Source organism: Heteronotia binoei, chromosome 21 (genome assembly GCF_032191835.1).
Source record: "Heteronotia binoei isolate CCM8104 ecotype False Entrance Well chromosome 21, APGP_CSIRO_Hbin_v1, whole genome shotgun sequence".
In the NCBI taxonomy this organism is placed as follows: Eukaryota; Metazoa; Chordata; class Lepidosauria; order Squamata; family Gekkonidae; genus Heteronotia; species Heteronotia binoei.
In genome coordinates this window covers 97,782,736-97,807,625 of record NC_083243.1, presented here as the reverse complement: position 1 = coordinate 97,807,625, position 24,890 = coordinate 97,782,736, and the positions used below count along the sequence as shown (strand labels likewise).

The 24,890-nt window shown below is 42.5% G+C and overlaps 1 protein-coding gene across 1 annotated transcript; it reads left to right on the top strand.

Moving 5' to 3' along the window:
• Window positions 1-3,407: 3,407 nt before the first annotated feature.
• SLC35C1 (solute carrier family 35 member C1) lies at window positions 3,408-7,331 on the top strand. The gene is made up of 2 exons (XM_060262307.1): window positions 3,408-4,315; window positions 5,602-7,331. The coding sequence occupies exons 1-2, from the start codon at window positions 3,763-3,765 to the stop codon at window positions 6,159-6,161; spliced, it is 1,113 nt and encodes a 370-aa protein (XP_060118290.1). The 5' UTR covers window positions 3,408-3,762; the 3' UTR covers window positions 6,162-7,331.
• The last annotated feature ends 17,559 nt before the right edge of the window (window positions 7,332-24,890 follow it).

The following is a 24,890-nucleotide window of genomic DNA, read 5'->3' as shown; positions in this document are numbered from 1 at the left end:
ATATTAAAATCAGTGCTGATGTATTGGTAGCATAAGCAATAAGTGGTGGCTTATTGCAAGTTGTTAACTTTTGTGCTATTGTATGAAGCCTGGTGCCAGGTGCCTATAAAGACTGTTGACTCAGATGCCAAAATAAGAGCCCTATAGTGCTATTTTATAAAGGGAGAAGTGGGGTATATGACTTTTTGGGTAGTAATTTCTCTCTGGTATGAATCCATGGTCAGAAATGTGAAACTGGGGCACAGAGAGACCCTGATTATCTGGAATCTTATTTTCTTGCTATTGTCTGGCTTCAGCTTAATACAAAACTGTGATTTTTTTTAAACATTCAGTATTTTATGCTAGCAGTTACCTTCTGTCAATACTTATAACCATTGCCATAAGAAATATTAGGCTGCCTTGTGCAGTGAATTTATAAGTAAAACTAAAGTATGAAACGATAACTATTTTTGTTCATTTGAATTTATACTATTAATACAGAATGAATGGAAGTGATAATGTGAAGTAACTTGTACACTATTTTAGCATCATGTAAATTTTAGTCACAGTCAATTCATGGTGACCCCCTAGGATTTTCAAGGCAAGTGATTCAGCAGAAGAGGTGGTTTTGCAATTGTTTTACTCCGCAAAGTCTTACTTGGTGGTCTCCCATCCAAGTAATGACCCAGTTTAGTGTCTGTTATCTGATCAGGGGTGGCCAAACTTGCTTAACATAAGAGCCACACAGAATAAACATCAGATATGTGAGAGCTGCAAGACATGAATGTCAGATGTTTGGGGGAGGGAAGGAAAGGCAGGCAGGCAAATAGATGTGAGAGGTGGAAAGAAAGCAACTTTAAATGCATTTCGCAAGCTGCTAGCTGGTTTGTCTTGGAGAAGTGATTTATAAAAGAGATAAATGTCTTCTTCAAGCTAGCTGATGGGAGGGGGGGTGGCTTCAAGAGCCACACTGTATGTGTGAAAGAGCCATAGTTTGGCCACCCCTGGGCTATACTATGCCATTCCAAATCCTCTTTTACAACATAAAATTTGCATATACTGAAAAGGAAAAACAACTTTGGATCAGTTTGATAGGATAAACATTTATTTTCACTTAATTTTTTTCTGGCATCAGAATTCAGTTTAGAACAGTTGATGGCAATGTACATGGGTAGATATTCATTCTGTACTGCTGTAATGTGCCTTAAATAAAATAATCCCTAGTCCAATTGATTTCCATACAAAACAAGTTCCTGAGCATTGATCCTACCACTCCACCCAAAGTAAGCTACTTGAAGATGGGGATCTCCCACATTCAGAAGGCCTGTGCAGGTATCCCATGGAAACACCAATTTAGAGATACATGTACACACTGCTGACACCTCAGAGTCCGCTCACAGTCTTTTTACCAGTTGAGATCAGGCAATTGATTAATTAACTAGATACCTAACTGTTCAAGACCTATTACCTGTTCTGCCTGAATAGGCTAAGTGCAGCTGGGAAGCCAGGTTCTAGCTGGCCTCCCATTAGCTGAGAATCAGCTTCTCATCTGCTGGTGTGTGGAGATGTTCTTATTTAAACATGTGCCAAGCTGTATAGTCAACTAGAGTTTTCCTTCCAAAGCACCCATTCTCTCTTGGTGGCCCAAACTCTGTTTTTTATTTATTATATCATACATTGTTAAGTGCACATTACTTATGCTTTTGATTTTTATAACCATAAACATTGTAAACATATGTTAAGTCAGCATATTTTGAGGTAGAGCAGCTGCCAGGGCCCAGTGTGGGTGGTACACAGTGCTGACATTCCTGATGGCAATGGCAACAGCACTCCCAACTGCATACATTGACTGACCAGTGCTGTTGAGGAAGGGGTGTGTAGGTGGTGCATGCAATTGAACATGGGCATTAGGAGTGCTTGCAAGCTGGAGAAAGACACACAAACAGATAGGTGCATGCAGGTATGGGGGTGGAAAGAGGACCCTGGGAATGTATGAAAAAGTTGCAGACTGCCCACTTTCCACCCCCATTTTGGCTCAGCATGAATTTCAGAGAGATTTTTCTAAAAGCAAAGTTATTTCAGATGAAGAGGCAAGTTTGGGGGAGTGCCCTGGAAGTGACATCACAGGAAGAGCTGGAGTTTTGGTTTGGTGTGCCCCAGAAGTGGCATCACTTGACCCTTGACCTGGAAATGACACCATAGGAAATGACATCATTTCCTGTCTCTTGGCTCCACCCCTGAATTTTAGTGGGCCACAAAGGAGAAGTGTAAAAATAACTGGGCCATGGGAGGCGAAAGTTTGGGAAACCCTGCTCTATGGTGTTGCCATGTGGCCGTGGATCCATGATTTTTGTGGTGCAAGCTCTGCCCATGGACATATGTGATTGGATGGTGAGCTTGGGGGGATCCAAAGCAAAAATCATGAGGATCCGTGGTTCAAAGCAAGATTTTGGTCCATGGTGCTTCCACAAAGCCGTGGGTCCACGATTTCTGTGGTGCAAACTCAGCCCAAGGATATGATATGTGATTGGATGTTGAGCTTGGGGGTATCTAAAGCAAAAATCATGACGATCCATGAGGATCCATGGTTCAAAACCAAGTTTTTGTTCCATGCTGCTGCCAGGAAGCCGTGGATATTATTCGTGTGCTGCAAACTCTGCCCACGGACATGATATGTGTTTGGATAGTGAGCTTAGGTGGGATCCAAAGCAAAAATCATGAGGATCCATTAGGATCTGTGCTTTGGAAACATGTTTTTCCACTGTTGTGGCTCCACAAATTCGTGGAGGCATGATTTTTCTGGTGCTGCCTATAGTCTAAGACAGGATCTACAGCATGATGGTGGTTTGATTTCATTTCAGCATAGAATTCATGAGGATCGTGCTTTAGAACCTCGCGGCAGTCCCAATGTGGGGATGCACAGCAAGACGGACGATGAACTTTGCTGGCTAGGCCAATGAGCGTAGTTCTGGATCTACACGGATCGTAGTTAGGAGTGGGGGAGGCAGACGCTGCACGAATGCCCTCAGTGGCCACAGAAACTCACCAGGTATGCCTATTATTTGCATGGATTAGTAATAATAGGGCAAAACTATGCCTGTTGGCAGTCTCAGAAGGAAGTAACACCTCAGCATTGCGACGTATCTGTACACAGAACCTTTGTCGCATTTCTCGTTGTGGGGCGGTCCCGAAGGGACAATAAGGAAGCGAAGATCCTGGTAGCGTAGGACGCTGTAACAGGAGGAAAGAGAAGAGCCTCGGCTGCCAAGGTAAGCGACCCCCCCCCCCACCCCCCGAGAGCGCTCCGCTAGAAAACGAGCACACGTTGGGAGGACTCGGCTCCTTTAAGGAGACCAAACCCCTCGAAGCGCGACGCGTCTGCGCAGCCGGAGCCGAGCGCAGGAACTGGTGGGCCAAAGAGGAAGTGAAGGACGAGCCTTTCCTCCCGGGGTGGTGGGCTATGTTTGGCAGTCCCTAGCAAGCAGTGTCCGTATTCCTTGAGGTTCTTCCCCATCCCGACCCCATGCATGTTTTTTTTGGAAGCATATCCCATTGACTGCAATGGGCTTTGCAGCCAAGTAAAAGTCAGCTTCGGACCGCAGTTTCTTCTCTCACTCGCTGACCTTCCAGATCCCGCAAGGATCCGAAAGTGCTTTGTGCGTATGTGCTTGCACAGCGTGAAAATGGGATCTTGCTTTGCATGGCTGTGACCTCAGCGGCACACTGTGCTATCGAGTATTGGCAGGCAGCTTCCTGCTTCTCTGATTTGCCTCCCTCTTTTCTATGATGAACAGGATCCAGCTGAAGCGATCGGGGATCCTCAAGATGGCCCTCAGCAGTTCATCAGACCCCCTGCTCCAGCAGGAAGAGGGGGAGGTTGGAAGCAAGCAACCCTCCTTCCTGCTTAGGGCCGTGCGGATCGCCGTGGTGGTCTCTCTGTACTGGTTCATCTCCATCACCATGGTCTTCCTCAACAAGTACCTGTTGGGCAGCCCCTCACTGCGCCTCGATGCCCCACTTTTTGTCACATTCTACCAGTGCTTTGTCACTGTCCTCATCTGTAAGGTGCTGAGCCTTCTGGCCTCCTGCTGCCCATCAAACTACCTGGACTTCCCCTCCATCCGCATGGACCTCAAGGTGTCCCGCAGCGTCTTGCCCCTCTCAGTGGTCTTCATTGGCATGATTACCTTCAACAACCTGTGTCTCAAATATGTTGGTGTGGCTTTCTATAATGTAGGTCGCTCCCTCACCACTGTCTTCAATGTGCTGCTTTCTTACCTGCTGCTGAAGCAAACCACTTCCCTCTATGCCCTTTTGGCCTGTGGGGTGATCATAGGTGAGTAGAATATCTTTCTGAAGTGTTGGACAAAGATTCCTTGTGCAAACACACTGTACATTATACACCTTTATAGTTATGGAGGGAGATCAGTAGGTTAGAGTTCCCAAGCTGGGTGTCCTGTGTAGTATAAACCTCTGCACATTTACAAAGAAAGTTCTAAATTCAGTATGCCTAATATTGCACCCTCAGGGCATCTGCTCAAGATCACTTATGTAGACTAATTATTTCTTTCTGAGAAGTATTGTGTCTTACTGGTAAAGCACATCCTTGTGTAAAGGAAGTACCAAGTTCAGTTCCTGGCACTTAAAGGTTAAGGCTCTCATTATCTTTAGGTGTTTGGGAAGAAGACTTTTCTGTACTTGGGACAGTCACTGCCAGTTAAAGTAGACAATTCTGACCTAGACAACAGTCAGACCCTGTATGCAAAGGTATTATGTGTTCCTCAGCATCCTTCTGTCATGCTTTGGAAGGTCAGAGAGATTAAAAGGTGGCTGTTTCCCAGTTTTCTAATGCATGAATATATACAAAACCTGAATTTTAATCTGTGCTAGTCTGTGTGTGTTTGTGGGGAGGGTTTTTTTGGTGTAATTTGTAAGAAGGAAAGTATGAAATGTTATCTGCTGCCTATCTTCAGAGGGGCAAGCTGAGGAACAAATAGTCTTTCAAAGATAAAAAAAAAAGCCCTGGGATGAGACTGATAAGTAACACATATGTGAGATGTTCTTGACAATTTTAAATATATTTCTATGATATCTGGACTAGAAAATTGGCAGATAAAAGGTCTAAGATGGCAACACTACTTTTTGCACCCATGAAGCTACCTTATAGTGAATTAGACCATCAGTCCATAAAAGTTGGTATTGTCTACTCAGTCTGGCAGTGGGTTTCTAGGGTCTCAGGTGGAAGTTTGCTGCCTAATTCTTTTAACTGGAGATGCTGGGAAATTGAAACTGGTATGATCTTCATGCAAAGCAGAGGCTCTTCCACTGAATTACAGCCCCTCCCAGCCTTTGTGCTAGAAGAACAGAGGTCAGGCAACTGAGAAAAGGTAGAAGTTTTCCGTTTGCAAAATATACTTATTATCTCAAAATGAGATTGCTTTTACCCAATGATGCATCCATTTACTGTGGAAGCATGCCATAGTGGTCTGCATCCAGATAATGTGAACTTCCATTTTTAAAAGCACTCTTAATCTCTTGTCCAACATGAAGTATAAGAATTTGCGAGTTCTCTCATGCTCCTCTGGAGTCTCTAGTGTGTCACTAATCTTGTTTGTCTTGCAGGTGGCTTCTGGCTTGGTATAGATCAAGAGGGAGCAGAAGGTACTTTGTCATGGGCCGGCATAATCTTTGGAATCCTGGCCAGTCTCTGTGTCTCACTGAATGCTATTTACACTAAAAAGGTTCTGCCTGCTGTGGATGGCAGTATCTGGCGTCTGACTTTCTATAACAACATCAATGCCTGCGTCTTGTTCTTGCCATTCATGTTGCTCTCTGGTGAATTTCAGACTCTATACCACTTTGACAAGCTGGGAAGCCTCTATTTCTGGGGCATGATGACCCTGAGTGGCCTGTTTGGATTTGCCATTGGTTATGTGACAGGGCTCCAGATAAAATTTACTAGCCCTCTAACACATAATGTCTCTGGGACAGCCAAGGCATGTGCCCAGACAGTACTAGCTGTCTGCTACTATGAAGAAACCAAGAGCTTTTTATGGTGGACTAGCAACATGATGGTTCTAGGTGGCTCCTTTGCCTACACATGGGTGAAAGGGCTGGAAATGAAGAAGGTCCAGCAAGAACCTGTTCCAAAAGCAAATGAGAAAAATGAGACTGGTGTTTAAATTAACTTGCACTTCACTATGTGCATGTCTCATCTCCCAGTGTGCATGGAACTAAACCTCATTGGAAAGAGACTGGAAGAAATCCTGTGACCTCAAAGCAGTGGAAGCAGAGCCAAAGTCTTCCACACTTAAAGAGAGTTTGCTGCAGTAATTATGGTTAAAGGGGAAAGGGTGTGGTATATAGAAGGTGAGTTGGTGGTGGGATGGCTAGCTCCAGTAAAGATCTCTGTTTACCGATGCACTTTTTAAAATGGCTGTCATCCCCTGTACGTCCTACCTATGTGTAATTGGTTTTTTCCTGTAATAGAGAAAGGTGTATTCTGTTCAAAGACCAATGAACGTTAGATAGGTTGTGGCTTTAATCCAATTTGGAGTATGCTCTCTGTGTAGGTGCATCTGTTTAGTACTTGGCATCTTGCAAAATGTACCGAGCAATTCAGTGTATTTATCCTTAGAGCCAGTCTCTTGGCCAGTTAGAGACATCCAAGTTTGGTTGTTGACTCCTCCAGCCCTTGTGGGGCATATTTATAGTAAGAAACATAAGGCCTTGTGTCAGTGAATAGAAATAGTCTAGAAGCACTCTCATGCTTGAGTGTGCTTCTAGAGTGTATGAGTTAAATGAATGCTGAAAAGCATTTCAGTCAGTGGCATTCTTTCCAGCAAGTTTATTTGCAGGGGGAAATCTTTCCACTTGGTTGCCTCACTCTAATAGTTTTAAACAGAAATGAAAGTCAGTATAAGAAGAAACAGGCTTTGGAATTTCCTCAAAGCTGGTTTCTTCAAACTCATGGGCAAATTCTAGCTCTAGCTGAATAATATTGTGATACGACCTTCTCACAACTCCAAGATGAAGTGATGAAGTTGGAGATATCAGTTGCTTAGATGATGAATGTAGTAATATACATTTAAGGAAGCTAAAATGCCCCTTGTTCTCAGAGCAAATGGTTTCTAGATGGTTGGTTTTCACTGTCTCCTTTGCTGAGTGAACTGCTGTGGGTTCCAAGAGCCCAAATCTGATTGGGCCCCCTGCTTGCCACCTGGCTATCTATTTCATCAGAGGGAGTAGATTTTCTCTAACCCACCCCACCTCTGTCCTAATTTTTTTTAACTGGGAAATTAATTTTGGCTTACATTGCTGATCTGTCACTATTAAACTTTAATGTAAAGTATGATTTATATTTCTGTGGCTTGATTTGTAGTAGTAGTGGGAAGTGAAGCAGAGGACCCTAATGGCAGGGGCCCCCAGATGGACTGGATAAAGAATGAGAGGGGGGCAAGTAGAATGGCCCCTGTAACCTGTTCCCTAGATAAAATCTTGCCCTCTTCTGGACTGTTTTGAGGCACCTAAAGGCATCTCCTGGCAGTATCAACATCTGCATAAACAATGGGATAATTGGTTGCTTTATATGAATTTGAATTGAAAGCTAGGCTTTCAGATTGTATGTGATAACCTGAGAGGGTCTGTGGCTCAGGTGGCAGAGCATTTGCTTTCCCCCAAGTTCAGTCTCCAGATACTTTCCAGTTTTAAGGATCAGGTAGTGGGTGATGTGAAAGACTTCCACCTGGCATCCAGAAGTGCCACTACCAATCACCATAGACAATGCCAACCTTCAGTGCACCAATGTTTTGAATCAGGATAAGGAACCTTCATATGAATGTGATAGAATTTCTTTAAAGCATTCTAGTTGACTGACAATAATTTTGTCTTTCAACAGATTGCTTAAATTTGCGTACTGCTAGAACTCTCAGTAAAGGTGCACTTTTAGATTGTGAAAGAAATTGTCCTTGCAGATAACAAAGAAAAGCTCATTAAATGGAAAAGACGGGGTTTTTGTTTTTGTTTACTATATAGTAATGCAAAATAAACAAAACATCAATAGAAAATGAACAGGGGATGGACCATGACTGAATGGTAGAATATCAGTCCTGCATACAGAATGTCCCAGGTATAATCCGCAGCACTTCCAGGTAAAGGAAAGGAAAGGTCCTCTGTGCAAGCACCAGTCATTTCCGACTCAGGTGATGTTGCTTTCACAACATTTTCACGGCAGACTTTTTACGTGGTGGTTTGCCATTGCCTTCCCCAGTCATCTACACTTTCCCCCAGGTAAAAGCATCAGGTAATAAGAACTCTGTTTGAGAACCTAGAGAACTGCGGTCAGTCAGGATAGGCAATATTGACCTTGGTGTACCAGTGGTCTGACTGCATGGAAGGCAGCTTCATACATTAAAGCTTTTCTACATAAATTCTGCCACATCTCTTTCCATACTTTATTCATCATACTTTGTATGGAGAGGTGTCTGAAATGTATAGTGGCAAACCCATGTGCAACCATTAAAACTTCAGTTATGCATCCCTGAATGACTGAGTATTGAAGCTGCTCTGTGGATGGACAGGTTTGGGGTATGTATTCCACCAGGGCTGTTTGCCTGGGGGTCACTGGTCAGCAGCTTAATTAAGGACTATAGAACAAAAAACAACATGTAGCCTGGAGAAGATCCATTGAAACATTTCTGTTGCAGGAGGCTACTGCCCTGCATCTCTGTAGACGCATTCAGTGCTTAAAGTGGGAGGCTCCCTTCACTTGGGTTGTGTTGGGCTATTTGCTACTTGCATATGTCTCATCTGACTAATTCCCTCAGCATCTGCTATATAATCCTGCATTTGGATCAACCCTTTATCTCAAGGTGGCAATGTCACCAGTCTTGGATTATTCAGAAGCTATGAAAGCAACTATGCTTTGTTGTTGGCAAGTTTTACTGTTAAAAAATAAGATAATTGAAGGGTATTGTTACAAGTTTATGTGAGAGACCATATGGGAAAATACACTTTTTAAAAAACATTGAGTCTCAATAAGGAAGTTTCTGAGGGCAGGAAAGTGACAGAGAATTCAAGATGTCTTACTGAATTCAAGGGGAGGAAGTACATGCAACCGTGGCCAAGGAGCTAGCAACACCTCTCACACATGCCTTTATTTATTGGTTTATTCATTTATTGGTCAGTTATCTTGACTCTAATTAGCCCTTCCTGACAACCCGCCCCCCCAAATATGTAACATTTGAGGAAATCTGTCTCAGTGTACCTAAGAAGTGTGCATCTACACATGCTAAGTCTCTCAGTTCTTGCTTATACCCAGAATTGAACTTTGTTGGTCTTGGAAGTGCCACTCAGTTCTCACATCTGTTTGTTAACTCTTGTATGCTAAGTTGCTGCTATTCACAGATCTTACCAACTGCTTTAATCCAATCTCAGCTATAACCACTCAGTTAGTTATGCATCTTGACTTTAACTAGCCCTTTCTGGCAACTACTTCCCACACTTATGTGTAATGGTTGAGGACATCTTGTTTTACTGTATCTGAAGAAGTGTGTGTGCACACAAAAGCTTATGCCTTGAATAAAACTGTGTTGGTCTTAAAGGTTCCACTGGACTCAGACTTTGTTCATGACTTAACCCTATCATTCTTGACTTTTATGAATGTTGAATCTCTGCTCTGTGTTTCCTCCTGGGGTTATTCTGCCTTTCTCAGCTTCCTTTTTTAAAGACACAGGCGCCATTCCTTAAAAAGATTCAACCAAGCAGATATTAAACTGGGAGGAGCTCTTCCTGGCATTCAATGGCTAGGAAAGCTTCCATTCACTGAATTTCTGCTTGTTGAGCACTAAAGATTGCAATATAAATTGGAAGAGCTAGATTCTAGTCCAGTGTACCTTAAAAACCAATAAGGTTTTTTGGGGGTATTAGTTTTTGAGAGTCAAAGCTTGCTTCATCAGATATTAGCAAACCTAGCAAGTCAGTGTGGAGTAAATGGATTTTGTGCAGGTTATACTGTAGTTATATTCATAGAATCATAGAGTTGGAAGGGACCTCAAGGGTAATCTAGTTTAGCCCCCTGCACAATGCAGGAAACTCACAAATACCTCCCCCTAAATTCACAGGATCCTCATTGCTGTCAGATGGCCATCTAGCCTCTTTTTAAAAACTGCCAAGGAAGGAGAGCCCACCACCTCTTGAGGAAGCCTGTTCCACTGAGGAATTGCTCTAACGGTCAGGAAGTTCTTCCTAATGTTGAGCCGGAAACTTTTAATTTAATTTCAACTCATTGGTTCTGGTCATTAATAACGTATTATTATATGTTATGTATTATGTTAGACCCAGAGATTTTTTTCTGGAAAAAGAGGTGCCAGAACTCTCAAGAGGGAAATGAAGGAGAAACAGATGGGTGCCCCTCGTGAACTTTTAAACATTGTTTGAAAATTTTGTTTCCACAAGGAGGTTCCAGAACTCCATTCTGCTGTGTTCCCCCAGAAAAAAAGCGCTGGAGAAAGGATGCTCAAACATTATCATCAAGCAGCACAAAATGTGAACTATACAAAATATGAGCTTATTGTACTAAACTGCATGCCATTATATAGTGTGTGTACACATGCTTATGTTTCCTAATGCTTTTGTAATCACCTTTGGCATAAAGCCCTGAGAGTACCCTACTCAAAACACATCAATAGAAATTAAGTAAAACAGGAATCCAGTAGCATTTTAGAGACTACCAGCATTTATTCTGGTATAAACTTTTGTGAAACAAAGTAACTTCTGACTCTCAAAAGGTTATGCTGGAATAGATTTTTGTTAGACTTGAAGGTGCTGCTGGATTTTTATTTTATTTGCTGTTACCAACTAATAAATACTAACCTGATATATTTATTTAAAATATTTATAGACTCACTTTTCTTCTCAAAAAAACTGGAATCCCAAAGTGGGCCACAACAGTAAAACCAATACATCATAAAAACATTGGAGTACAACTCCCTAAAATAGTAATAACATCTTTAATAGACTCATCCAGATGGAGGCGAGGAGAATGATGTAAGCTGCTGTGTATCCCCATTGGGGAGAAAAGTGAGATATAAATCAATTAAATAAATAAAAATAAGCCAAAAACCTTTCTAAAATGTTCAATCTTAGATCTCCTTTGAAACTGCAGAGAGGAGATAGGTCTTCTAATGTCCTCTGGGAGAGTGTTTTGTAGGATCAGAGCAGCTGCTGAAAAAGCCTGGCATTGGAACTAGTGGAGGCATTGCCATACATACAAAATAATTTCCTTTTATTGTTGAGTAGACTGAACAAGCTGTTAGTACTTGCTTTAAATTGGCCAGTATTACTATAGGTCCAGATTGCAGGTTACCAAATATTTGGTAACCAGTATTACCATAGTCCTATGGTAATACTGGTTAGGTATAGTTAAACTGGTTAAGTAATCTCTAACTACAAGCAAATTACAGGGCTGGAAAAGCTCCAACAGCCCTCAAGTCCAGCTGTCTGTCCCCAACCACAATCTTTCCTGCAGCAGTCCTTCCACATAATTCAGTCCACAAAGTTGCGAGCAGAAAAGAATAGGGAGCATTGTATCACAATGTTTGCAGAACTGTGCTGGTCTACTGTTTAGCCAGCCATTGTAGTTGTACCTTTACAATGAGCTTAATGAGCAGATATTAGAAGGTTATCTTTGTACTGTAAAAAAAAACACCTGTTGAACATATGAAGCTGCCTTCCATCAAAGTCAGTATTGTCTTCTCAGACTGGCAGCGGCTCTCCAGGGTCTCAAGCTGAGGTTTTTCACACCTTTTTGCCTGGACCCTTTGGAGATGCCAGGGATTGAACCTGGGACCTTCGGCTTCCCAAGCAGATGCTCTACCATTGAGCCACCATCCCTCCCCCCTCCACCTGTTCATTTAGGCATAACAAGCTATTCAAGACACAAGCACAGGTCAGGCATATTTTTGGGTCAGTTGGCAGCTACTACAGAGTGCAACAATTACCTCAAATGAGAATATCAGTCTCACATTTTTATCCTGTTGTTCTTCTAAGGAGATCAAGGCAGCATTCCCTTTCTCAGTTTTATTTCATAACATCTTTGTGAGGTAGGCCAGGCTCAGAATAAGTGACGATCACTCTGAACTTCATGGCAGACCAATGATGATTGATGATGAATTGTCACAGTCAGATATTTGACTGGTAGATGGTGTTCTGCAATTTGAAATCTAGCCAAGTTCTTGGGAATTGGAGATGTAGCTTTGCAGGATTCTTGCTGTTCCAAGCAACACTGTCTTCTGGACCTGAGCTGATGTTATTTGCTCAATGCCCAGAATGTCCAGGTGTTACCTGAGACTTCTAGGCAAGGTCTCCAAGGCCAACTGGCATGATGGCAACCTTTTTTTCCAATAGGTTCTCTAAATCTATTCATAGGTATTGGTATTTTGTTATCTTCTCTTGTTCTTTCTTTCTGTTTTGCTGTCTTCTGGGATTAAATGTCAATGATCCAAACCCTATTTCTCATTTTTCCTACAATTATGCTTTCAGGGGTGTTATGCTCTAGGTATTTATCTATTTGTAATTGAAAGTCCCAAAAAATCTTTGTTTCATTATTCTCCATGATCATGTCTAGTTTATGCTCACATGAATTTCTGGCTGATGGTAAGCCATACTTCTTGCAAAGATTCCAGTGCAACATAGCTGCAATGCTATCATGCCATTAATTATAGTCAGTTTGAGCCATTTTACTCCAGGCACTGACCATGTGGTTGACTGTTTCATTCTTTCTCTTTGCAAAATCAATATTTGCTGTTATCACTGGTTTTCTGAATCTTGGCTTTCATACTATTCATTCTGAGTGCCTGTTCTTGTGCAGCTAGGATGAGTTCTTCTGTTTCTTTCTTCAGGTGTCACTTCCAGGTATTTTTACTATCAGCTTGTTCACTGTGTCTTTCAAATGTTGCTCATGCAAATGCTTTTCTTTCCAGTTGTCAAAGTGAGTTTTGATTTCAATCTTTTTCTAAACTTCTTTTGTTGCTATAACCTTAAATACGTCTGCCTTGTACACTTCCACTAGAAGCTTTTCTTTGCTTTTCTTGGTGTAGTCATTGAGTGCTCAGTTTTTTCTATCAACAGCTTGCTCAACTTTCAGGAAACCTCTTACACCTAATTTTCTTGGTAAGTAAGGATGATCAGCATCACTTCCAGGGAGTAGTGAGTGATGCATTGTCATTATCTTGCAAGTTTTGCAATCTATTACATCTAATTCTGCTGGTTTTCAATCAATAATGCCAGCTTTGTATCTTAGAGCTAGGACTGCCCATGTGTTAATTACCTTTACTATGTTCCCTCCATTTAATTTTGTTTGCAGTATCTTTTTAACTCTTTGGTAGTACTCCTTGGTTGTATTTTTCTTAACGACAATATGTTTGATATAGGCAGCTTGCAGAGTTCCAAGCTGCCAGTATTTTAGTGATGTTATTTCACATCTTGATTTCTTCTTGTTCATCTTTATTCAATGCTAACAACTGCACACTTGTTGAGGCCAAATTCCATTGCTATATCTTTGCTGAATATTCAAACTGTATGTAGTAAAGAATCAGTCTTTGATGGTAGTAATGATGATGGTGCTTTAGAAGGGGATGAGGGATAAAGATCTCCAAAGGTCAGTCTATCAGACCAAAGCTGCCGCTGGAGATTCCAAACAAAAATGTGGGCATTTATCCTGTGGGGTACTGCAGGGTCCTGTCCTCTTAGCAATGCCTTTTAATATCTATGTCATTTCAAAATGTTTTAAATAAATAATACTAAGTGAGATGGAGTTGGGTATCATCTTTATACTGATCATTCCTGGCTCTGTGTTTGTTGGGAAAATGAAAGTGGGAGACACTTCTTGACAACTGGAAAGAAAGAAGGTACACAGTACCAGAGGTTACGAAAATGTACAATGCCATTTGCATCAATAACAACAAAAACCAGCAGGTTGTTCCTGCTTTTTATTGTTATTAATACATTGTACATCTTTGTAACCTCTAGTACTGTGTACCTTCTATATTTTGTTGACTAAGTCTCCAAGTCAGTCTGTCTCTATCATGGGCCAATACAGATACTTTGGTCAAGGGAGATGACAGACAACAAGTTACAACTGAACTCATACTAGAAGTGATGTTGTCGTCCAGTGTGTTAGGGGGAAATGCTTTACCATCTTTAAATGGGATGAGTTGCTCTCTTAGATTATATGTAGAGGTGCTTTTATATCCAGACTTGCTAAAAGAGAAGCAGATTTGATAAATTTCCAAGAGTGCCTTCTTCCAATTACATCTTGTGAGAATAGTATCTCTTCTTCTAGACGTAGCTGATCTGACTTCCCTGACCCATGTTACTGGACCTCACTATTAAATTGCTGTGCCATACTGTGTGTGGAACTGCCATTAAATACAATTCTGATTCTTTACTTAGAGTAAAATGTAAGAGCTTGTATTTTGACTGGAGCACTCCAATGTAAACATTCTTGAAACAAATCCATTGGCTGCCTGCTTGTTTCTGGGCTCACAATTGTGATCTACAGATTGTGTCTGACCCATATGCCAGCTGCACTCCTTGAATCTTAAACTTTGTTTCTGCTTATGGTGTGCGCTTTTCCTTTGTGGGGAGACTCTTCCATTCACACCAGACCAATTTCTTTCAGTAAGCTGGAAAATCTCTAGAGATGGAAGAACATGCTCAGCTGATAACTGACTCCACAATAAAGAGGGGTTCAAGAGGAAGCAAGTCCTGGGATCCAAGCCAATGTTATTTGTTTGATGTGCCATCCCATAGACTTACACTTCCATCCTCAGCCATCACCCAACCCCAACTCACTGAAATGGTTTAACTGTGGTTTAGCTTCTATTAGTCCTTAGGAGGTATTTCAAAACCATTTTGTTTGAGAGGGCTTTTTGTGAGGGGAAACACGTGTTGTTTGAAGTTGGGGGGGGCTGTTTATTGCTCTTCATTTGTTATCTGTGAATTTTTTCAATGTTTTAAGAATTGTATATGCTTATGTACATATGTATCGAAGCCAATTTGGGCCCTATTTTTAGAGGAAATCTTTTTTCAATAAATGCATATTTGATATGTGGTTTTAAATAGTTTTTAAACAATTGTGTGGGTCACCAGGGATCTCCGTAGTGCCTTTCAGGTGGTTTATGAGGCCACAACAAAAATGGTAAAATAAAATACTGGCCTGTATCCCACCATGCAGTTAAGAACATTGAAATGCCCCTATGTTTCTTAAGAGGGTGCATTGGTTTCTGCAATTCCCCCCTCCTTCTGCAATCCAAGGCCTCCATGATTTTGTGCCTTGGAGTCAGTGAACCCTCATGAACAGAACAATGGGAATCTGAAATGAAAGAGGAAAATTGGAAGAAATCACAGCAACCTCTTTAAAAGACACTCATGCTCTTAAGTCATCAAAATGTGTTAATGGTACATAATGCTAAAGTACAAGAAGCTCCTCTGAAGTTTCATATGTTGAAAAGGCTACTTCCTTTTTAGCTTAAAATGATTAGGGATTAGAAGGGTGCAACTCTGCTAAGCACAGCATCTTGTTAGCAGCAGAAGTAAACCATTTCTAAATGAATGTATACTCTAATCTCGGCAATACAGCTTTTCACGTGGATTACAGAAATGAGATAAGGAAATGTAGACACCCTATGTATATTTAGTCAGAAGTAAGTCTCACTGAATTTGCTGGAGCAACTCCCAAGTAAGTATGCATTGGACTGAAAACCTGAGGTTGGATCTAAAACTCATTTTCCACCAACAAAAGGGTGCTTCCACTGGTGGTGCGGAAGTACAATTTTTGCTAATTTCTCCCTGCCACTGAAGACCCTACACCAGGAGTGTCGAACTCATTTGTTATGAGGGCTGGATCTGACATAAATGAGAGCTTGTTGGGCGGGCCATGTCAGGGTGGGCCGAGCCATGTTGGGCTGGGCCATGTGTGTACCTATTTAAGATTCGGTAGCAGAAATATAAATTTTATAAAGAACACAGACAAACACAAATACATATTTTAAAAAAACTTAAAACATGCTTAAAATATTAGCATTCATTGGTCTTAAAGATGCTTTCTTTGTATTTCTCCCATGGGATCCAGGGAACTGGGCACAGGAAGCTCTGGCTCTTTCCTTCCTTTCCCAGGGGATGGGGAGAGGAGGAGCCTCAGCCAACAGAAGGAAGGAAGGCTTGGCTCAGTGCCCTGCTGTGCAATTGAGCAAGCCTTGCAAAGCAAGTTGTTATGCAGAAGGAAGCAAGATATAGGGAGAAGAAAGCAGATGACAGCCAGTTGTTCGGGGGCCTGATAGGAGCCCTCCGGGGGCCTGATTCGGCCCCCAAACTGCATGTTTGACACTCCTGCCCCACACTGTACCCAGTGCTGTTCCTAATCATGTTTACTTGGAACTAAAATCCCATTGACTTAAGTGAAGACATTCTTCTAAGTAAGTATGCTTCAAAATGCAGCCCAGATGTTACATCTGCTCATAACATGTTTTCTCAGACCTTTCCTAGTAGTTAGCTGCTGTTAGCTGCACCCTCCTCTGTCCATCTGAGGTATTGAGAACAGTTATGCCACAGGATGCTTTGATGATCATGACTAGCTTCTTGAAAGGATTATGTAAATACATGGCGGATAGATCTGCTGCGGACTCTCTGTCATAATTGCTGGAACTACAACCTTCCTGTTAATAACCAGTATATTTCTGATGATGCTGGAGACAAACAACAAGAAATTGTTATCTCCAGTACTGTTTATTATTTTCCTAATGTTTTGTGGTATACCTAAGTCCACTGAAATAAGTACTTGTTATCTTATGATCTTCATTGTGGTCTCTGTGCAGTCCCACACATGGGTTTTCCATCTGGAATTGAACCCAACCTCGGAGAATTCAAAGCTAGCCTAAGCATTAATTTTGGCGCGCATTCCCTCTCGATCTGGGGAGCAGGCATCCACTGCGCATGCCTGGAGTGAGGGGGAGGCGCGCCACCCACTCAGTTTCTTTCTAACCACCACTCGGAATAGACCTTCCTCGTTGCGTCTCCTCAACTTCATCTGGCCTTCTTAACTCCGTTTTTACCTTCTTCAATCTGCAACTTCTTCTACTCTTCGACTGGTATCGTAAAAAAAAAAAATACTTTATCTTCTTTTGCTGTCATTCCTTCTTCCCCCCCCTCCCCACCCTCAGGCGTATGGAAGGGAAGGACTCCAAAACAACTTTAAAAAAGTGTAGCCGCTGTGCGACCAAAATTCCCTTGACAGACGGACACTCTTTGTGCCTATTTTGCTTGGGGGAGACCCACAGAATCAATACCTGCGTTCACTGCAGCCAGTTCGGAAAACAGGCCAGGAAAAATCGTGCAGCTAGACTCAAGAGCCATCTTTTAGAGTCCTCGTTGCGGTCTGTAATATTCCATGCTTCTGGGTCCCACAACTCGCCACCTTCCCTAACTTTGCAAAGGGACATGGTTCGACCGGCAGCTTCCGTGGCATCGGCTCCCAGCAAGCATAAGTCTGAGAAGCATACCAAAAAATCAGACAACTCCAAGAAGAAACACCGCTCGGAATCGTCAAAACGACACTCGGAGTCAATACCTTTGAAATCTACATCGAAGATGAATCGTCACTCAGACTCGAGACCCTCCGACCATACCATGACTTCGACCTCGCACCCGGCTGAATCCATTTCGGTTCCGATATCGACAGCACCGATGGTTCCCACAGAACTCTAGATTTCCACCAATGTTATTACCGATGAGGTCATCCGCATTCAATCTAGGTCTCCATCTGCCCATGAATCCTTACTGGGAGACATCATCACTACTGAGTCTTTGGATCCGTCACCTCAACTTCGAACTCAATGAGCCAATCTACTGGGAGTATACTCATTCCGTGAAGTGTCGGTACCACACACTTTCAAGGATTCGGCTGTCTCCCCACTTCATCAGGAGTCTCCAACTCAACACTACACTGAACGATCTCCAAGTCACCATAGAGATCGTTGTTATTATTTCAGCCCGTCTAGATCCAGATCGCCGTCCCTACGTCAGCATCACCAATATTACAGATCACCTAGGTCACCATCCCTGGAACTACATCGACCCCGGTACCGTGAAGAATTCCACCAGCCTCGGTACCGTGAGGAAGCCCACCAACACAGATACCATGAACCTCAGTACCATGAAGATGCTTATCAATCTTGGTATCATTAGGAACTTTATCATCGGCCTCAACATAATAGTCAGGAACCGACAAAAAAAACCCCCAAATCCCTCAACATCTGTTTTCTTGGCTCCGTTGAAACAACTACAACCCGACCAGCCTACTCTCCCAAGCAAGGCTTTATCACTGCCTACTAGACCTTTACATGACCGTCCTACGATGCCTGTTGATGCCCCTGAGGAATCGGAAGCTGAGCACTCGGATTCTTCGCAATCCGCAGTATCTTGGCCAACATCACCTGCTTCTGACATTACCAAGCCAGCCGATCTCTCACCAACTGAAAGATCCAAGGCATACCTTGACTTACTTAACAACATGGTGAATACTCTCAACATAAAGCTCACCACTGATCTACCTAGGGTATCCGATGTGGTCCATGACCTAGTCCATGCAGACTTACCTGCAGGATCCTTCCGTCCAATGCTTCCTGCTCACGTGGAGGGCTTAAAGGAGGCGTGGGACAAGCCAGTATCAGTACCACCTACATCAAAGAGGATCGAATCCCTTTATAAGATACATGCACCGGATTCAAAATTTTTATTTAATCATCCTGCACCCAACTCCATGATTGTACACTCATCACCTAAATCAAAACAAACACGTCACCCAGTCCCACCTGAGAAGGAAGGAAAGAAGCTCAACATCTTAGGGAGAAAAATTTACTCCCTCCCGACTGCCACCTCTAAAATCCATAATTTTTTTTTTATTACATTTTTTTTTTATTATAACATTGCACAACAACAAAAAGAAGACAACAACAATAAACAACCAAAGAAATAACAACTAAACAACAATTCAGCATTTACAACAATAACAACAACAAAAAAATGGGGAAGTAGCAGGTTTCAAAGTCAACTATCAAAAAACTAAGTTCTTAGCTAAAAATATGACGAAAGAACAAATATCTGAATTAGAAGTTGAATCAGGATTTGCCTATGAAAAAAAAATTAAATATTTAGGTATAAATTTAACAGCAGAACTGAAAACCCTGATAAGAGATAATTATGAAAAAATATTAAAAGAAATTAAAACTGACTTAGAAAAATGGAATGAACTGCAAATCTCTTTACTGGGAAGGATTGCAACAGTCAAAATGAATATACTGCCGAGAGTGCTGTTTTTATTTCAGATGATCCCTATCATCCTCCCAAAATCCTTTTTCAAACAACTTAACAAAATAGTGGCAAAATTTGTTTGGCAAAACAAAAAACCTAGGATCAAACTGAAAGTCCTACAAGATAAGAAGGAAAGAGGTGGGTTTGCCCTACCAGAGTGGCAGATCTACCACAAAGCGTGCATCTTGACTTGGATCAAAGACTGGCTGTTATTAGAAAATAAAAGACTTTTAACTCTGGAAGGTGCGGACCTTGTTAAAGGTTGGCACTCGTATATATGGTACGAAGACCCCAAAAAAGGGAGCATCTTTTTTAGACACGAAATAAGAAAGTCTTTGTTCAAGATTTGGGCTGAAATTAAAAAACAAGTATATAGATATACTCCCAGATGGCTCTCCCCAGTGGAAGCTTCAGTGCACCCCAATCTTTTTTGTTGGGGAAACCACCTTACTTATGAATCGCTACTGGATCCCAAACACGAATTGAAAATCGAGGAAAATGTGGATATGGATTGGTGGCTTAAAATGCAAGTTAAATCAAGATATAAAAAGGACAATGAAGTAGGATTCTCCAAAAAGTTAAATGAATTTGATTGCATTATACTAGGAACTGACCGGAAGCTTACTTCAAAAATATATAACTGGTTACTCGATTTGAAAATGCAAGACGAAAATGTGAAGGAAAATTGGATTAAATGGTTACAGGATTTTGGTTATACCATCGAATTAAGCGAATGGGAGAAAATATGGAAAGAGAATTTAAGATTGACAAAATCTGCCCAGCTAAAAGAAAATCTATATAAGATGGCTCATCGATGGTATTTTACCCCAGAAAGGCTTTCCAAAGCCTTCCCAAATGTATCGGATAAATGCTGGAAGTGTGGTAAAGTAAAAGGTTCTTTGTTCCATATATGGTGGAAATGTGACCTTGCAAAAAAATACTGGGTGCAAGTTTCGCTTTGGTGTAAAAAGATGTTAAAGATTAATATCCCGCATGTGCCAGAATTGTACCTTTTGAACATATGTAAAATCCCTATATCTAAAACAGCGAAAAAGTTATTGTTTTATATTATTACAATAGCGAGGACCTTATTTGCTAAATATTGGAAAACGTCTCAGATACCATCCAAAAGAGAGTTTATGTTAAATCTTTTAAATGCTGCAGAAATGGATATGTTAACATGTAGATTGAATGACGGGAACATGGAAGAGTGTGAGAAAACGTGGTATCCAATGTATGAATGGGCAAAAAAATTGGGATTTGAATGGTCTTGAATAGAGATATTAATATTACAAATATTTAGTTTCTTGTATATTCGCTCCAGAAGATAAAATGTATATAGGATTATGAATAAAATCCATAATTATCTGGCATACTTCTCAGCTTATACTTTTAATTTAACATCCCAACTCAATACCTTGGTTCCGTCTCTGCCTGATTCTGCACAGAAGCAGGCGTCACAAATTCTGCAAGAGCTCTCCCAAGTAAGCAAACAACAGATCAACTTGGTTTGTCACGCTGTTGCCTGTTCCTCCAGAACCATGGTCACTTCCATCGCCTTACGTCGGCATGCCTGGCTCCGCTCTTCATCACTACAACTGGACATCAAATTTAAAATTGAAGATCTATCCTTTGATGGACAGGGCCTCTTTAATGCGACTACTGATGACATCCTGACTACCTTCGTTGACAGTAGGAAAAGGGCTAGGAGACTAGGAGTCAGTCAACAACAGCCTCAATCCAATAGACAAAGAGTCTGGAAACCATCCTTCTACAAACGTCCCCGTTCACCTAGACAAGCTGACTATTGGAAGCGCAAGGCTCCACCAGCTAAACAACCGTTTCATCAATGACCCCAATCACAGGCTACAAAAAAGACGACTCCTGCTTCAAAACAGTCTCTTTGACTTTCTGGCACCATCTCTATCTCAACCACAGCATCTACCCAACACTACAAGGCTGCTTCCCTTTTACCCCATGTGGAAGTCCATAACATCAGATACCTGGGTCCTGGCAATCATCCACAGGGGCTACACTATAGAGTTCGATTCGCCCCCGAAGCTCCATCGGTTTATATATACCCCTCCATCCCTGCCTCTTCAGGAAGAGATCGCTGCCTTGCTGGTCAAGGCAGCCATAGAACCAGTCCCACTGCAATTCCATCGCACAGGGTTCTATTCTTGATACTTCCTGGTTCCAAAGAAGGATGCAGGACAACGTCCAATACTGGACCTTCGCAAACTCAATCACCATATCCGGTACAAAAAATTCCGCATGATTACCCCATTGATCCCAAAAGATGCCTGGAAGGCATTGGTAGATCTCCAAGACGCCTATTTTTACCTTAACATCCACCACCAACACAGAAGATTTTTGAGATTTGCTGTCGGGACCAACATTACCAGTTCCGCTCCCTATCCTTCGGTCTATCGACCTCACCAAGAGTCTTCACAAAGTGTATGGCCGTGGTGGCGGCAATACTTCGTCAGCAAAAAATTTCCATTTACCCCTACATAGACAATTGACTCATTGTGGGCCAAACCCAAGAGCAACTTCAACGGGACATCACCACTCTATCCCTTCTATTCTCGTTGGGCCTTCAAGTCAACCTGACGAAATCCAATCTTATCGCAACACAGGACATCCAATTCATAGGTGCACGCCTGTCAACGGTATCCCACAAGGCCTACCTCCCTGCATATAGGGTTCACCACATTCAATCTCTGGCCACTACCATCATATCCAACCCTACCCAGACAGCCTTCATTTTTCAACGTATGCTGGGACTTATGGCTGCCACGACCTCTGTCCTGTGCTTTGCGAGACTCCGCATGCGACCTCTGCAATTGTATTTCATATGGACGTTCCGCCCACATCGACAACACCAAATGACTTTACTTACCGCCCCACACCACATTCTTCCAGCGCTGGAATGGTGGACACTGAAAAGTCATCTTCTGGAGGGAATGCCATTCATAAGATCGCCCCCGTCAGCCATTGTCATGACAGATGCCTCACGGTGGGGTTGGGGAGCCCACTTTGGCACACTAACGGTAAAAGGACAGTGGATGACTTATGAAAAATCCCTCCATATCAACTGCCTAGAATTGTTGGTGGTCCACAGAGCGCTCAAATCATTTCTGCCATCCCTTCACGGTCTACACATCCAGGTCACCTCAGACAACGTGGCAACCATGTTTTATATCAACTGTCAGGGGGGCACTGCGTCTGCCCACCTCTGCAGACGAGCTTTAGCCCTTTGGCATTGGAGCATTGCTCATGATATATTCCTAACAGCCATACACCTGCCAGGAATCCAAAATACTCAAGCAGATGCGCTAAGTCGTCACCTTGTGAATGACCACGAATGGACCCTCAACCGCTACTACCTACAAGCAGTCTTCAGGACATTCGGAGTCCCAGCCATAAATAACTTTGCCTCTCTGAACAACGCCCAATGCCCTTGCTTCTACGCTCACGGCCCTCCATCAGTGAAATCTGCGGGAGATGCCTTTCTCCATCAGTGGTCGGGACCACTACACTATCTGTTTCCACCTATCCCACTGATAACGAGAATGCTGCAGAAAATCAGATTGGATCACACCAACTGTATCCTTATCACATCCTGGTGGCCTCGTCAGCCATGGTTCACCACACTTCTCCTATCGAATAGTGTGTTCCATCGCTTTCCCCAAGTTCGGGACCTCATTTCTCAACAAGACGGCAGAGTCCTGCATCACAACCTGGAAATTCTGCGTCTGACTGCCTGGAGAATCAATTTCTAGAATTTCTAGAGGTCCGGCATATTCTTTTAAACACCAGAAAGCCGTCTACTAGAAAATCTTACTCTCAAAAATGGAAGTGCTTTGCACGGTATAAGAACATAAGAGAAGCCATGTTGGATCAGGCCAATGGCCCATCCAGTCCAACACTCTGTGTCACACAGTGGCCAAAAAAATCATATATACACACATATACACACTGTGGCTGATAGCCACTGATGGACCTCTGCTCCATATTTTTATCTAACCCCCTCTTGAAGGTGTCTATGCTTGTAGCCGCCACCTCCTGTGGCAGTGAATTCCACACGTTAATCACCCTTTGGGTGAAGAAGTACTTCCTTTTATCTGTTTTAACCTGACTGCTCAGCAATTTCATCGAATGCCCACGAGTTCTTGTATTGTGAGAAAGGGAGAAAAGTACTTCTTTCTCTACTTTCTCAATCCCATGCATTACCTTGTAAACCTCTATCATGTCACCTCGCAGTCAACATTTCTCCAAGCTAAAGAGCCCCACCGTTTTAACCTTTCTTCATAGGGAAAGTGTTCCAAACCTTTAATCATTCTAGTTGCCCTTTTCTGGACTTTCTCCAATGCTATAATATCCTTTTTGAGGTGTAGTGACCAGAATTGCACACAGTACTCCAAATGAGACTGCACCGTTGATTTATACAGGGGCATTATGATACTGGGCTGGCTGATTTGTTTTCAATTCCCTTCCTAATAATTCCCAGCATGGCGTTGGCCTTTTTTTATTGCAATCACACACTGTCTTGACATTTTCAGTGAGTTTTCTACCATGACCCCAAGATCTCTCTCTTGGTCAGTCTCTGCCAGTTCACACCCCATCAACTTGTATTTGTAGCTGGGATTCTTGGCCCGTGTGCATTACTTTGCACTTGGCCACATTGAACCTCATCTGCCACGTTGATGCCCACTCACCCAGCCTCAACAAATCCCTTTGGAGTGCCTCACAATCCTCTCTGGTTCTCACCACCCTGAACAATTTAGTGTCATCTGCAAACTTGGCCACTTCAGTGCTCACTCCCAACTGCAAATCATTTATGAACAAGTTAAAGAGCATGGGACCCAGTACTGAGCCCTGCGGTACCCCACAGTTTACCGTCCTCCACTGTGAAGATTACCCATTTATACTCACTCTCTGCTTCCTATTAATTAGCCAGTTTTTGATCCACAAGAGGACCTGTCCTTTTACTCCATGACTCTCGAGCTTTCTAAGAAGCCTTTGATGAGGAACTTTATCAAAAGTTTTCTGGAAGTATGCTGTTCAACACAACTTCCTTCCTACATCATCTTCTATAGCTCAGATTCTGTCCTACACCTTGTCTCTCTCCAACTCAGGGTTAGCTTACTCCTCTTTAAAGGTTCACCAGGCCGCTATTTCAGCCCTTCATCCACATATTGGAGGACGCACTGTTTTTTCTCATCCCGCTACAAGAGCCTTCCTAAGGGCATTCTACATCTTCAATCTCCAATTCGGCAATTACAACCTACATGGAGTTTGTCTCTTGTACTGAGCCAACGGATGAAATCCCCTTTTGAGCCAATGGCATCCATTCCACTGCATCTCTTGTCCTGGAAGTCAGCGCTATTGGTGGCACTCACATCTGGCAGGAGAGCCAGCGATTTCTGTGCTTTTCAATCGGACCCCCCTTACACTGTCTTCCACCATGACAGAGTGGTTCTACGCCCTGACCCTGCGTTTCTACCGAAGGTCGCCTCACCTTACCATCTGGGAAAGCC